Source organism: Podarcis bocagei, assembly GCF_964188305.1.
Source record: "Podarcis bocagei genome assembly, chromosome: Z".
Classification (NCBI taxonomy): Eukaryota; Metazoa; Chordata; class Lepidosauria; order Squamata; family Lacertidae; genus Podarcis; species Podarcis bocagei.
Window position 1 is genome coordinate 24,328,846 of NC_138140.1, and position 13,952 is coordinate 24,342,797.

General features: G+C 44.6%; 1 protein-coding gene across 4 annotated transcripts in view; it reads right to left on the bottom strand.

The window, feature by feature from the left end:
• The window catches only part of LOC308578763 (vascular endothelial growth factor receptor kdr-like), a 211,639-nt gene that overhangs the window by 4,463 nt on the left and 193,224 nt on the right, over positions 1-13,952 (bottom strand). For all 4 annotated transcript variants that reach the window (XM_081179293.1, XM_081179296.1, XM_081179294.1 and 1 more), the window contains one exon: positions 8,662-8,762. In XM_081179293.1, the coding sequence (XP_081035419.1) occupies positions 8,662-8,762 (101 nt within the window). The remainder of the gene's footprint in view (positions 1-8,661; positions 8,763-13,952) is intronic.

Below are 13,952 nucleotides of genomic sequence, written 5' to 3' on the forward strand. Positions count from 1 at the left end.
AAGTCTCTCCTCCATCCCTACCCTTAAGACATAAAATATTTGTGTTCCGAATAATGGTATAGTGGGTTCAAGTGTCACACTAAGACCAAGGAGTCCCAGGTTCAAATGTACTTGGCTATGAAGTTGCCTGGGTTTTCAGCATAACCTACTTCCCAGGGTTGAGGCTTTGAGGATAAAATGTGGATGGTGAGACCCTTACACATTGCCATGAGCTACTGATATATAATGATATATAATGTAATGAATGAATAAATTCATCTCATATCTTTCTGCTTCCTGGCCCCACATCAGCTCAAACCATTGTGTGCTGCAGAGAATTCTGGGACGTGCCACACTTGGTTTACCAAGGACATTGGCTCAGCCTGTGGGTTTGAGTGTTGTCTCATGTGAATTCAAACCATAGTTTGCAGCACAGAAGAGGTGGTGGCAGTTGGTGGTTGGGATACGCTGCTACCAAATCACAGGTACAGTAGCACCCTAGATTTCTCCTGTGAGCACCTGTTGTTTTGACTGCTCTAACATCCTGGGAAGCCCTGTCTGAAGGCAAAGGAATTACCTGTATAGTCCTATTATTTTGTGGTGTCTGCCTAGAACACAGGTGGAAAACCACTTCGTATGTTAGGAACATACGAAGCTGCCTCATATTCAGTCAGAGTTCTACATGGGCTCAGAACTGCCTATACTGACTGGTAGTGGCTATCCAGGGTTTTAGGCAGGAGTGTGTCTTAGCTGCATCTGGAGACGCCTGGGATTGAACCTGCAGTGCTATGCTCTACCATTTACAGTGGTGCCTCGCAAGACGAAAAGAATCTGTTCTGTGATTCTCTTCGTCTAGCGGTTTTTTTCGTCTTGCGAAGCAAGCCCATTGAAGGATTAGCGGATTAGCACTATTAGAGGCTTTTAGAGGCTTTTAGCGGCTTATCTGCTGATTGGATCAGCTGATAAGCGACAGCGCTATTAGCAGCTTATCTGATGATCGGATCAGCTGATAAGCGGCTTAGTGTGGTTAGCGGCTTATCTGCTGATCGGATCAGCTGATAAGCGGCTTAGCGCTATTAGCGGCTTTTAGCTGCTTTTAGCGGCTTATCTGCTGATCAGATCAGCTGATAAGCGGCTTAGCGGCTTAGAAAGGGGGGGGAACCAGCAGGAACTTGCAAGACATTGTCGTCTTGCAAAGCAAGCCCATAGGAAATTCGTTTTGCGAAGCACCTCCAAAACGGAAAACTCTTTCGTCTAGCGAGTTTTCTGTCTTGTGGGGCACCACTGTAGCTAAATAAGGTCTGTAAGATCCTTGCTCCTGGGAACGGAGACATTTGAGGCAAAGACTGTTAACTGTGAAAGGCTTTAAAAGAGTATTGGACAAATTCATGAAGGAAAAGGCCATCAATGGCTGCTAGCATGATGGCACCTCTATTGGTGGAGGCAGGGTGCCTCTGAATACCAGTTGCTGGAAATTGCAGGTAGGGTGATTATTTATTTATTTTCTATATTGTTTAATATATTAAAAACATCTCTAAGCAGTGTACAAAAAACCGAAGCAACAACAGGCAACTTAAAATATTACAAAAATACACAGTTAAACATAAAAATGTTTCATTAACATGAAGTTTCTAATATATGTTAATCAATATAAATTCATTTTCCTTCTGGCACGCACCCTCCCTCTCAGCTTCCAGGTTCTCACCCAAGGTCCAAACAAACTCTCAGCTCACTCACAAAAGTCTCACGACGAGAAGAGTTTCTGTAAAGAGCAGACATTACCCTAGTCTCCCACTCTAGACTTGTTTTTTATGGGCAGGCCCAAGGTGAATGGCACTTCCTTAGGTTGCCCATAGCTGAGTCCTATTCAGCTGCACTCTCCACACCCAGTACCAGGTGCAGCAGGTTTCCTGAGTTTCCCAGGGGGCTTAGAGGATGGGAAGAGGACCCTCTGTTCTTCACCCTCTGTTCTCTCCTCCTCCTCCTCTAGCTGCTTTTGCACTCAGGTTCTGCTTACAGGCTGCCCATTGAAGCATCTGGTTGGCCATTGTAAGAAAAGGATGTCAGACTAGGTAAGCCTTTGGTTTGATCTCTTATGTTCTTATGATAATCATAGGCATGTTTGTATGCCGTTGGCATGCCGTTGGTTGAATGCAGTTGGCTGCTCCCCTCTCTTTGTTAAACTCTTCATGTGAAAATGTTACTATTCATCTATTTCTCACCCTCACGCCCTGCCATTGGTAACCCCTGATGTTTCTTCTCAGCTGACTCCATAGATCCAGCAGCTTTTATAATTTACCAGGTATTAAACTGGTCAATGGGGATGGAGAAAAACACAAAAATATCGGTGTAACTTGGCCCTTGGCCTGGGCGAGTCTTACTGTGCCCAATAAAAGAAGTGTTATTAAGGCTTAGCCTGGCCACACAATGAGACTCTCTGAGCTCTGTCAACTCCCAGTATGTAGGAAGAAGGGAGCTTGCATTTCTGGTTCATCCCAGCCACCATGTCAAATCTGGGAATGACACTGTCTGTCAGCTAATGTTTAAAGCGAGCCTCTCAAACAATGACATTTAATATTTGCTCCCAAGTCAGAGGGATGACAAGTTTGGTCAGAGGCAAGGAGTGTGGTTAACTATCTCTGGCAGATTTGAAATGCAATTACCATCCTAGAAAATACTCATTTCACCCAAGCTGCATACCCTGAAATTAAGACAACTCTTCAGCCTTTGTTTCCTAACCCTTAACAACTTTCTCTATTTACTGAGATTTCACTTTGTTCTTCCCCTGCTCAGCAACTGACCCTATCTTGAGATGCTGCCAGTGTTGTTTACAAGAATTTAGATGCACATTTTGTTTTCCCATTGAAGTTCTGGAATCCCCTTTTCATCTCCTTTCCTACTATGAAGACCAAAGCCATGTGGTAGAACACCTGCTCTGCATGAAGGGATGGAAACATCCCCTGTCTGAAACCCAGGGAAGCTACAGTCATTCAGTGTGGACAATACTGAGCTAGATGGACCAATGGTCTATTCTTTTCAAGTGTTCCTCGTCTATAAAGCAAAGGTGAGGTTATTTTTTCTCCACAGTCAATTGTTCCAGCCATTTTTCCCTATTCTTGGCTAATGTTGTTTTTGTAGCTGGAAATGGAGAAAAGTGGATAGTGCAAGATTGTGAGAAGGTTAAGGTGTGGGAGGGGGAAGCACTTAGCACTTCTTTTATTTTTAAAGCAGAACCCTGATTTATATGTAAATAAGGCAGAGACCTTATGGTGGCCTCATAGGTCTGGAATAGTGGCTCCAAAACCCTATGAATGAAAATGCTTGAGCTCATGCATACTTTCTTAGGAGCAAGGTCCACTATGTTCAATTGAGCTTACTCCCAAATAAGATTGCCTAGGATTGCAGGCTTAATAGATTTTCCCATTCATTAAAAATTCTGTACACAAGGAGCAGCAGCCCTCAAAGAAAGACATACCAACCAATTTGCTGTTTGCAGCAAGTTATACCTTGCATCTGAGTCCTGTAACAATTGCGGTAATTGAGCTGCAGGGGCTTATAATGGGCTTTATGGCTTTTTATAGGTGTTTAATGAGGCTTTATTTTTATTTTTTTGCAGGGCAAGCATGTTTAAGGCCCTTAATGGATTTAATAATGGTTGTAACTTGAATTAGAATTTGCAGTAGTGAATGTGGTTGTTGAAACAATGGAAATTTCCCCCACAATCTGCTTCATGGGACAATTAATGGGATGTAAAGGTTTAAGGCCTGGAACATGCTCTCAGTCTGTATTAACATGCTAGAAACAGGTGGTACAAACAGTGAAAATTCTAGTGATGCCAGTTGGATGCTCAGGTTGTCTCCCCTGATTTTAGTCAGATTAATTTTGGGGGATACTAATTCGGCATTCAGTGAGCACCTAGATTACCAGAGAAACTTTGCTATTTTAATAAACATCAGCAAAGGACCTTGTAACAGGTCAGACTATTGGTCCATCTAGTTTAGTTTATGTATAATAATAATAATAATAATAATAATAATAATAATAATAATAATAATAATAATAATAATAATAATAATAATTTATTTATACCCCGCCCATCTGGCTGAGTTTCCCACACAACTCTGCCACTCTGGGTGGCTTCCAATCAAGTGTTAATGGTAGGCAAAATGTAGATCAAGAACTACTGATAGGTCTCTGGGTGATCTACAGTACAGCAGTAAGGGTTTCTAACTCCCAGTTGTTTATGGATGACAACTAAATAAGCCATATTTCCTCCCAAATGCAAAAAAGCCTGGGAGGAAAACCAGGAGCAGATTTTTGCATAAAGTTGCTGAGAGTTCAGTTCTGAAACTGAAAACAAATCCTTGATCTGGCAGGGGGTTGGACTCGATAGCCCTTGTGGTCTCTTCCAACTCGATGATTCTATGAGCATGAGCTCAGAATTTCAGTTAATTGCAGTTGGTGAATTGAGGGGTTCTAGTAAAAAGCAAAGTACATTCCACAAGCCTGAGCTCTTTCCACTTCTGGGTTACACTGATGGGCCATGGCTATGCAAGGTTTCAGTTAGCGGTCTTTCCCAACCCTACCTGCAGATGCTGGGGAGTGAACCTGGAATCTACTCGGCACAGAGTGTGTGTGCTGTAGCAGTGAGCTACGGTCCCTGAGGCAAGTCCCTTAGCTTCAATGTAGGATTCGGACAACTAGTTGGAGCCCCATCAGAAGCTGTTAATGATTATGATTTGCCCCCTAACACTTTAGATTGGAACAGGAAGGCCTGCCACAGTTGAGGAGGGTTGTTCGATTTGATTTTGCCAGGAGAAATGCGTCTAAGGCAAAAGCAGTATCCTTCCTGGAATGCTTTGGCATTCTGATGCCTGAAGCACCTCAGCTATGCCCTACTTGGGGAATATCTTGGTTCTCAGCTAAATCGTTAGGTCTAATTATTTCTGAGCTTAATTGGGTATGACAAAAACAAGGCAGAGCCAAGACTTCAATGTATATCAAATAATGGTTTGCTGAATGAATTCAGAGGAGTATGACGACCAAGGTGGTTCTGCCCTGCTGCAGATGTAAACTTGAGGTTTACCTCACTGCTACAGGCCTGTTCAGACGAGAGTGGTGCACAAATTGCCAAATGAAAATCCTCCATACTGCTTGAGGGCACAGAAATGTTGGGGGCTATTTCACAAAATTCCCCCAGGAGGGGAAAAGAGAATGTATCCATGGGAAGGGGAGGAAGGGCAGCAAATAAATTTTCTCTAAGAACATAAGAAGAGCTTGCTGGATCAGGCCCATCTAGTCCAGCATCCTGTTATCACAGTGGCCAACCAGGTGCCTGTGGGAAACCTGCGTGCAGGATCAGAGCGCAAGAGCACTCTGGAAGCAGCCATCAATAGCCCTCTCCTCTCTCTGTGTGTTACGTGTCAGCCTGCTTCAGCCTTGGAAAATTTATCTAGGGATAGAGAAGAAATTCTCCAACAGTTTCTCAGGGCTGCAGTCAATCATTTTTGGTGATGCATATAGTGAATGTTTGGTGGGAGGGGTCAGGACTGAACCCACTCCCTTCCACTGCCTGCCACCCATTCACTGGAAAGGCTGAAAACAGCCACATAGTGTGGGTTCTCAGTGCCTGGGGAGTACGAGTACACCAGGGTGCAGAGGTGGCTGTGCCAGCTGAAGCCCTCACTGCTGACTAAATGGTCTGAGCCACAGGTGAGTGAGGCGAGGGAAGGAGAAAAAGGCTCGAAGCTGCCCTGTGATGAGGACAGAACTGAGGGCCATGGTGCCCCATTCGCAGAAGTGGCTGCCCGTGCCTCTTGCCTCTGTGGGCGGCGCCAGCAGCGCCCCTTCACCGGCCACAAGGGAAAGGAGGCACTGCTGCTGCCCAGCCCTGAAGGCTCAGCCTGGGTGCAGCTTAGCAAGTGAGGGGGCCTGGTTGCGCCCCCTTAAAGGTAAAGGGACCCCTGGCCGTTAGGTCCAGTCGTGACCGACTCTGGGGTTGTGGCCGAGGGAGCCAGCGTACAGCTTCCGGGTCATGTGGCCAGCATGACTAAGCCGCTTCTGGCGAACCAGAGCAGTGCATGGAAACGCCGTTTACCTTCCCACTGGAGCGGTACCTATTTATCTACTTGCACTTTGACATGCTTTCGAACTGCTAGGTTGGCAGGAGCAGGGACCGAGTAACGGAACCTCACCCTGTTGCGGGGTTTCGAACCGCCGACCTTCTGATCGGCAAGTCCTAGGCTCTGTGGTTTAACCCACAGCGCCACCCATGTCCCTTGCGCCCCCTTACGCCCTTTCAAAAATCTGCACCCAGGGCCATGGGGCCCCTGGCCTTCCCCATGCTATGCCCCTTACTGAAAACAGCTCACTTTTCAGGGGAAAAGGATTCAGATCTTCCTTCCATTCATTTGATATATCTCTGGAGGGAGAATACAGGTCTCACACCCAACTCATATTCAGCCTGTCTCTTTGGATGTTGTTTCTCTTTTCTTAACACCTGACACAGCATACAGCCATTGTTTGTCCAACAGGATTCCCAGTCCCAGAGTTTTGTATTTGTCTTCCCTAAACTCTCCAAATTCTTCACTTAAGCATTGCCAATTCCACCGCCTCCTCCACCCTTTCAACTCAGCAAATGCAAGTCAAATAAACAGCTAGATTTGGCGGGGGGTGGAAAGAGGACGGGAGCCTCAAGAGCCACCCTGGTTTGGAAAACACACTAAGCCTTCCGTAGGGCTTGTAGAAGTAAAGCAGGACTGTTTGTAATAGGTCCAGAATAAATGTTTTTGATAAGAAGAGAGATATCGCTAACAAGGGCGACATACTGATTCCCAGCCAGCCTCAGCAAGCCATGGAGAAGAGAAGAGAAGATATTCAGAGCTGCTTTTTCCAAGTTTGTGGGTAGATGCAAAGCTGTATTTTTCTCAGGGCTTAACTAGGTGTTGGCTTTCGATGACATGGAATGATCCTCATAAATATATGAAATAAACTTTAGGAGTGCAGTTATTTAGTCAACTGAGGCTGAAACCTTATGCACCAAGGATGGGAAACTTACTCCAGCCCAAGGGCCATATTTCCTTCCAAGCAACCTTCCAGGAGCCACATGCTAATGGGCAAGGCCAGAGATAGGAGTGGGCAGAGACACAAATGTGAATTTTACTTTACTGTAGGCTACTGTCTACACACACTGCCATACCCAGCTCTATTGTCCAGGGTAGAAAGAGGCATTATTAGAGTTCAAAGACACATTCCAGCCAGTCAGAAAGAGGAGTGTTACCTTGGCAGAAGGGCTGCCACTAGGTGTGTGGCCTGGGGAGAGTCCTGAGGGTCAGATAAAGAGGTATGGAGGGCCAAATTTGGCCCCCAAACCTGAGATTACTCATTCCCGCTATACACACCAGGACCAGCCCTACCACAGGCAGTGATGTGTATGGGGTGTGGATGGCAGTGCTGATATGCTGGAGAACAGAGCTCTGAGGTGTGGTCAATGGTGCTTTACTATCACCAATTAAGAAAAACTAAAATGTGATAAATGTGTAGGTGAATATACAAGATGAACTGAGGTAGGTGTGAGGTTGGAAGATTGAGAGAGAGTGCTTTGAGTGTTGGAAGTGAGCAATGATTGGACAGAAGATTTGAAAGGGAGTTTGAATACTGATGGGAGGGCAGTCGAGAGTGTTTGGGTGGTGGCAGGATTAGTTTGATAAGGTAGGGTCAGCATTGTTACTAGATTTTGTTTTATATGAATCACAGTCACCATATGCTTTTGTACACTGAGTTATCAAAACCCCTTTTTTGCCATTTCTGTTTTAATAAATTGTTGTATTATACACACATGCCTCTTGACTGGCTAGGTTAGAGGTGGGAAATAGTCAGATATTTGGTATTTCTGATGGCAGCATTAACAATGAGTTATAAAGATAGCTCTTAGAAACCCAGGTCAGGACTGTATATCTTCTTAAGACAGAGAAAGTGGTACAGAGGAGCTGAAGTAAATATAAGGTGGCACAACAGTAAGTACCATTGAAATAGTTTTCTGGGTATTTATGTACAGATTTGCACTGCTAATTATTTATTTGTTTTATTACTAGCAGCTTCATATATGGCGTTGTTTGGAAATTTCAAGAAACAAAAAAAAATCAGTGCAGTTTTGACAGGTTTAGTCAGCCTTCTTGATTCAAAATTATGTCCAAACATAAGCAAAAATGTGCTCCTTGATCTCATGAACCATCATTCAGAATTTGGTTAAAATCAGGGGTTTTGAAAGGTTCATCTTGATTCACACTGTTGTCTAATTGTATCCAAACATAGATGAAAGCTGCTCCTTGATCTAACCAAATTTAGAACCATGCAAATTTGGTTATATCGTAAGAGGTGTCCAAGTGCATAGCAAAAAACAAAAACAAAAAAAAACTTTCCAAATTACATAGGTGGCCAAACAAACCATGGTTAAGTAAGGATTTGGACATAATACCAAAACGTAGTTAAAACAAGCCATGGTTCATAAGCCAACAACAAAACCATGCCTATATATCACAACTTTATTTGCAGAAAATAAACCATGGCTACTCTGCTGGGTTGAGTTTGCACATCCAAACAAACCACAGTTATGCCAAATAAACCATGGATAAGCACACCAGGCCAGTATCAACTACTATGTATTCATCCAGGGGTACTTACGCCAGAGCCATGATTCCATAAGGCCAAGAACGAATCTCCAATCTCTTCCGGCTTTTCATTTCATCCAAAGTCAGCACCATCCCGCTATCTGACTCGCATTCCTAAAGAAGGGAAAAAACACAAAAGCTTTAGCTTCTTCTAACTGAGGGCTGTACAGCTCCTTTCAAGCTCAAAATACAATCTCGAGGGAGGGTTGGATTCATAGCAAATGCAGCCTGGCAGTGGCAGAAAAAGCAGAAGGAAGTGAATCCAACACCAGCTGTTCAATTTTTGCTAACCCTTCCAAGCAGAGTTCCACCCCTCTAGATTTTTTGTAATGCAAACAGCTTTTCTTCCCTTAGTGATGACACCATCAGAACCACAGGAGGCTTCAAAAGCCTTGTTTATGGAGGGTCCATTAAGCACATGGTTAGGGAACCACCAAATATTGAGGCCAGGCTTCTCTAACCTGGTGCCCTTCAGATGTTTGGACTACAGTTCCCATCAGTCCCAGCCAGCAAAGCCGGGCAATGCAGAACTCCCATGATTAGGTTTTCCAGCTTGCTTGCTTTATTTTATTTTTAAACTAATTGGGAGATCTGCATAACTCCTCTGAAGATTGAAGATTGAAGTAGTAGGTAAGGTTTTTTTGGGTTTTGGATCGACTCTTTCAGGTCATTTCCCCAAAGTAAATCAACACATCCCAAGCACCAGTTGGCACCACGAAGGGAAAAATACCAGTGCGTAAGGTGCCAAGCCCATCATATTCAAAGGAGCCATGTGGGGATGTTAATTGGTAAAAGAGAAAAAGAGAGAGAGAGATCCTGATCACAGGTGTCCTGTGTCACATTTCTAGTTTGGCCCTAAATGCTTTTTTGTCAAAAATCAGTCCCTTGTCCAAGGAGCATAGGTAAAAGTAAAGGGACCCCTGACCATTAGGTCCAGTCGTAGCCGACTCTGGGGTTGCGCTCATCTCGCTTTATTGGTCAAGGGAGCTGGCGTACAGCTTCCGGGTCATGTGGCCAGCATGACTAAGCCGCTTCTGGCGAACCAGAGCAGCGCACGGTTTACCTTCCCGCTGGAGCGGTACCTATTTATCTACTTGAACTTTGACGTGCTTTCGAACTGCTAGGTTGGCAGGAGCAGGGACCGAGCAACGGGAGCTCACCCCATCATGGGGATTTGAACCGCCGACCTTTTGATCGGCATACTTAACCACAAAGCAAGCTGTTTTATACTGACTCAATACCATTGGCCTATATCATTCTGCCTTGTCTACATCAGACACAAGACTCTCCAGATGTGGAATCCAACTCCCATCATCCTTGACCACTGGAGAGGATGAGTGGGGCTGATGAGAGTTGCGGTTCATAACATCTAGAGGGCACCATGTTGGCTATCTCTAGTCTACACAGACCAATTGCGACTTTTCAGGATTTCTGTGTTTTTTTTGGGGGGGGGGGCATTACCAGCACTACTTAGAGATGCCAGAGATTGAACTTGGGACATTCTGCGTACAAAGCACAGCCCTTTCCCCACATAGTCTTGTAGTTCATATAAGTGACTGTAATGAGTTTTGTGACACAACAACATTTCTGAGCTGCTGAAACCATGCGTATTTCCTTGCACATGTGTACAGGATGACATATGGAGACACCTGTCAAGATAAACGGCACATCTGTGAGACTGCAGCTCAGCTGGGAACCCACCAGTGACCCCTTATGTATCCATGCATTCATTCAATGAATTGATCTGAGATGGGAGGGGGGTCTTATGAATGAGAGGAAAGCTAGGTTTAAATACTTCCACGGAGAAAGCATTTCTTCAGAATGGTAGTGCCCCACTGGTTTTAAGACAGATCTACTCCTGTAATTAGAGAGCCCACTCTCTACTTTTAATTCAAGGATATTCTTGGCAGAGAAATGGCTTAACCTCCCCATTCTCAGCCACCTGGCTTACAGCTGGCTGCAGTTTCATTTATAATGCTGGCACTCTGCAGTTAGCCTGTAAATTATTTCCTCTCTTAGTTTTATGAAGATAATGCTGGGGTGAGGGGAAGAGGCAAGTTTTAAAAACCATATAAAATTAACGTACACAAATGGTATAGTGAGGGTGGCTAATTATATAAAAAGCAAAGATGCTTTTATTTGATTCATTTGGCTTTCCCATGTATTAAATCCTGGGTATATTTAGCAAGAGGGATTTCTCCGGGGAGGGGGGTTAGTGTTTAAAGCAGGGGTGGGAAAACTTTTCCAGTCCAAGGGCCACATTCCACTGTGAACAACCTTTGGAGGGGCCACATGCTACTGGTTGTGGGCAGGCAGAGGCAAAACTGGGTCCGATCAATAGATGTAAGTCTTACCTTTGCACAGTAAGCTACATTCCAGCCATGCAAAAGCCAAAGCTTTCTATACCCCGCTCCCACTTATCTCTATCCAGGCAATCAAAAAGCATTATCACACATTACAACCAAGCAAAAGCAGGAACAGGGATGCCAAGAGGGGGTGAACTGGGGAGCATCCTGAGGGCCAAATAGGGAGGCCTAGCCCAGAGGTTTCCCATCTCTGTTTTAAAGCCTGTTATGAAAGAGTTGGGTAGCTGTGGATAGAGGCTGATTAGTGTCACTTCCATTTAGGTGAGGTCCCCACAAGCTATAACTGCTTCTGTTTCTTTAACAGATAGTGATGGGCACCAACTTGGATGGCTTTAAAAGAGGATTAGACAGATTCATGGAGGACAAGGCTATCAGCAGCTACCAGCCACAAGGCTGATGCTCTGCATCCACTGTCAGAGGTGGAATTCCTATGAATACCAGTTTCTGGGAGTCACAGGTGGGAAGAGTGCTGTTGCACCTGGATCCTTCTTTTGTGCTTCCCACGACACTTGTTTGGCCACTGTGAAAAAAGGATGGGTCCTTGTCCTGATCCAGCACAGTTTTTCTTCTTACTTTCAGAGGCTGGGCATTTGCCAAGGAAGGGCAATCGGTTAGCGGGTACCTTATCAAAATTTGTATCTTATTTACTGCAGCGGCTATAATTACGGTTTTCCACTGCTTGTATGGTTTTGACAAGTTCAATATATTCTTTACAGTTGCGATGAGAGAAATAAAAACATGTGTTCAGGCTGCAATGGCAATCAGAATGATCTCATTTTTTTTTTTTTGCTCGCTGTACAGAGGGCCAAACGACAAATGACTTTTATACTGACAGTTCTGCCTTGGGCGCAGGGTTTCCCTTACACACACTTGACCACACAAAGGATAGTGGGGACATTAACCCCCCTTTGCTCCCTGTGCCTGCAATCTGTGTTGCAAAATATGCCCAGGAAGGCATCTGTCTCTGGTCTCCCTGTTCAGGTTTTCTATGCATTGCAGAGCACTGGAGGGCAGCATCCAACAAAGTGTCAGAAACTGACCCCGGCAAAACACATTTCTATGTATTCTGGCCCTGGAAAACGTGAAGGTGCTGCGATCAGGATGGTCACTTTTTAATTTTATTGTTTATTATTAAAAATCACTCACACACTGCAATCCTAACCAAGAAAGAAAATAAGACGCCAACTTGGATGGCTTTGAAATGGGAATAGACAAATTGATGGGGGATAGGGCTATCAATGACTACTAACTGTGCTGGTTATGTTCCACTGTCAGAGGCAGCATGTTTCTGAATACTAGCTGCTAGAAACTGCAGAAGCAGAGAGTGCTGTTACTCTCTGTTCCTGCTTGTGGGCATCCTGTGAAAGCCCCCCTGGCCTGACTCAGCAGGCTCTTATGACAGCTTATGAACTGATAAATGCATCTCCTCTATTACTCTCTTCTAAGGACACTGTGAATTATAAAATAATTCATTATGAAAAAACATGATGAAGAGCAATGACTATTTATATGCACACAACACACAGGCAAATATATTTGTAACAGGTGCGTTACTAAATTATGATACATTAGGAATGCAGGAAGCCACTTCCAACTAGGCCAGTACTGTCTGCAAGGGAAGAGTTATCAAGCCTCCTATCCTCCATACGATGGTCTGAATTGCTCCCCCTTCTTCTACACGCTGACAATTTTGTGTTCAGAAAGTCCTAAGCCTTCAGCTAATGACACACAGATGTAGCTAATGCAACATCAGCAGTAGAGCATCTGCTTTGCATGCAGAAGGTCCCAGGCTTAAACCCACCAAGTCAAGATAGGGGCTGGGGAAGACACTTCGCTAGAGAGCTTCTGCCAATCTGTGTACAGGCCCCACAGACAGTACTGACCTAGATGACTCCTCCTGCCTTCCCTGCAACAGGCACCTGTCTAATTTTGACTGGTAACTGATTCCAGAGAGCTGGAGCTGCAACACTAAAAGCTCAATTTCTAGTACAGGCTAAGCACACTTCTGGGGCATATGGTACTCTCCAAAGTGCCCGATCTGAGGGGTGCAGTTGCTGGGCAGGAATATAGTGGGCAAGGTGGTCCCATAGATATCCTGGTCCCAAGTTGTTTAGCACTTCACATGCTAAAACTCAGTTTATTGGCTCTCATCCAGCTGTGGCCAGACACTAGTCTAGAGGCTGCATGGCTACTCCTGATTCGGATGTTCTGGAGAGACAGAGCTGCATGCCACCAGCATACTGATGACACTTTCCTCCACATCCCTAATGGCCGTTCTCAAAAGCTTCATATAGATGATAAATAGTGCTGGGGACAAAATGGTACCCCATAACATAAATACCAACTAGCCAATGAACAGTCCTGCAGGTGGGACTGTAACTGCTGTTAAACACTCATCTCACAGGAGGATGTCGCGGTTGGAGGTATCAAAAGCTGAGAAAATATCAGGCAAAAGAAGCAAGGTTGTAGTCCCCTTGTCCCTCTCCTGAGAGAGATCATCCACCAGGGTGACCAAGGCTGACTCGGTGTCAAAACCAGGTCTGAAACCAGACTGAAATGGGTTTGGACAATAAGTTTCATCCAAGAATGCCTGGAGCTGCCCTGCCACAGCCCTTTCAATCACGTTCCCAAGAAATGTTGTTATTAGCAACCGTGATAATGTTTAGGTGCCTACTAAAGACATGTTTAGTAGGTGCCTACTAAAGACAAGTAAGGCTATCCCAGAGGTGTAACTCAATCATTTATGTAAAATCACTTTTATATTTGATGAAACAGTTTGGTTGTTTCTAGAGTTTGTATGGCTGGTTTTATCACTATAGAGTTTGTCGAATCAATTTCACTAGAGTTTGTGTTATGTGCTTTATGGTGTGAAGCAGTCTATAAATTTAACCACATAGCAGCCAATAGGGTGGAGTAGAGCTGCTCTCCCCACACCAGT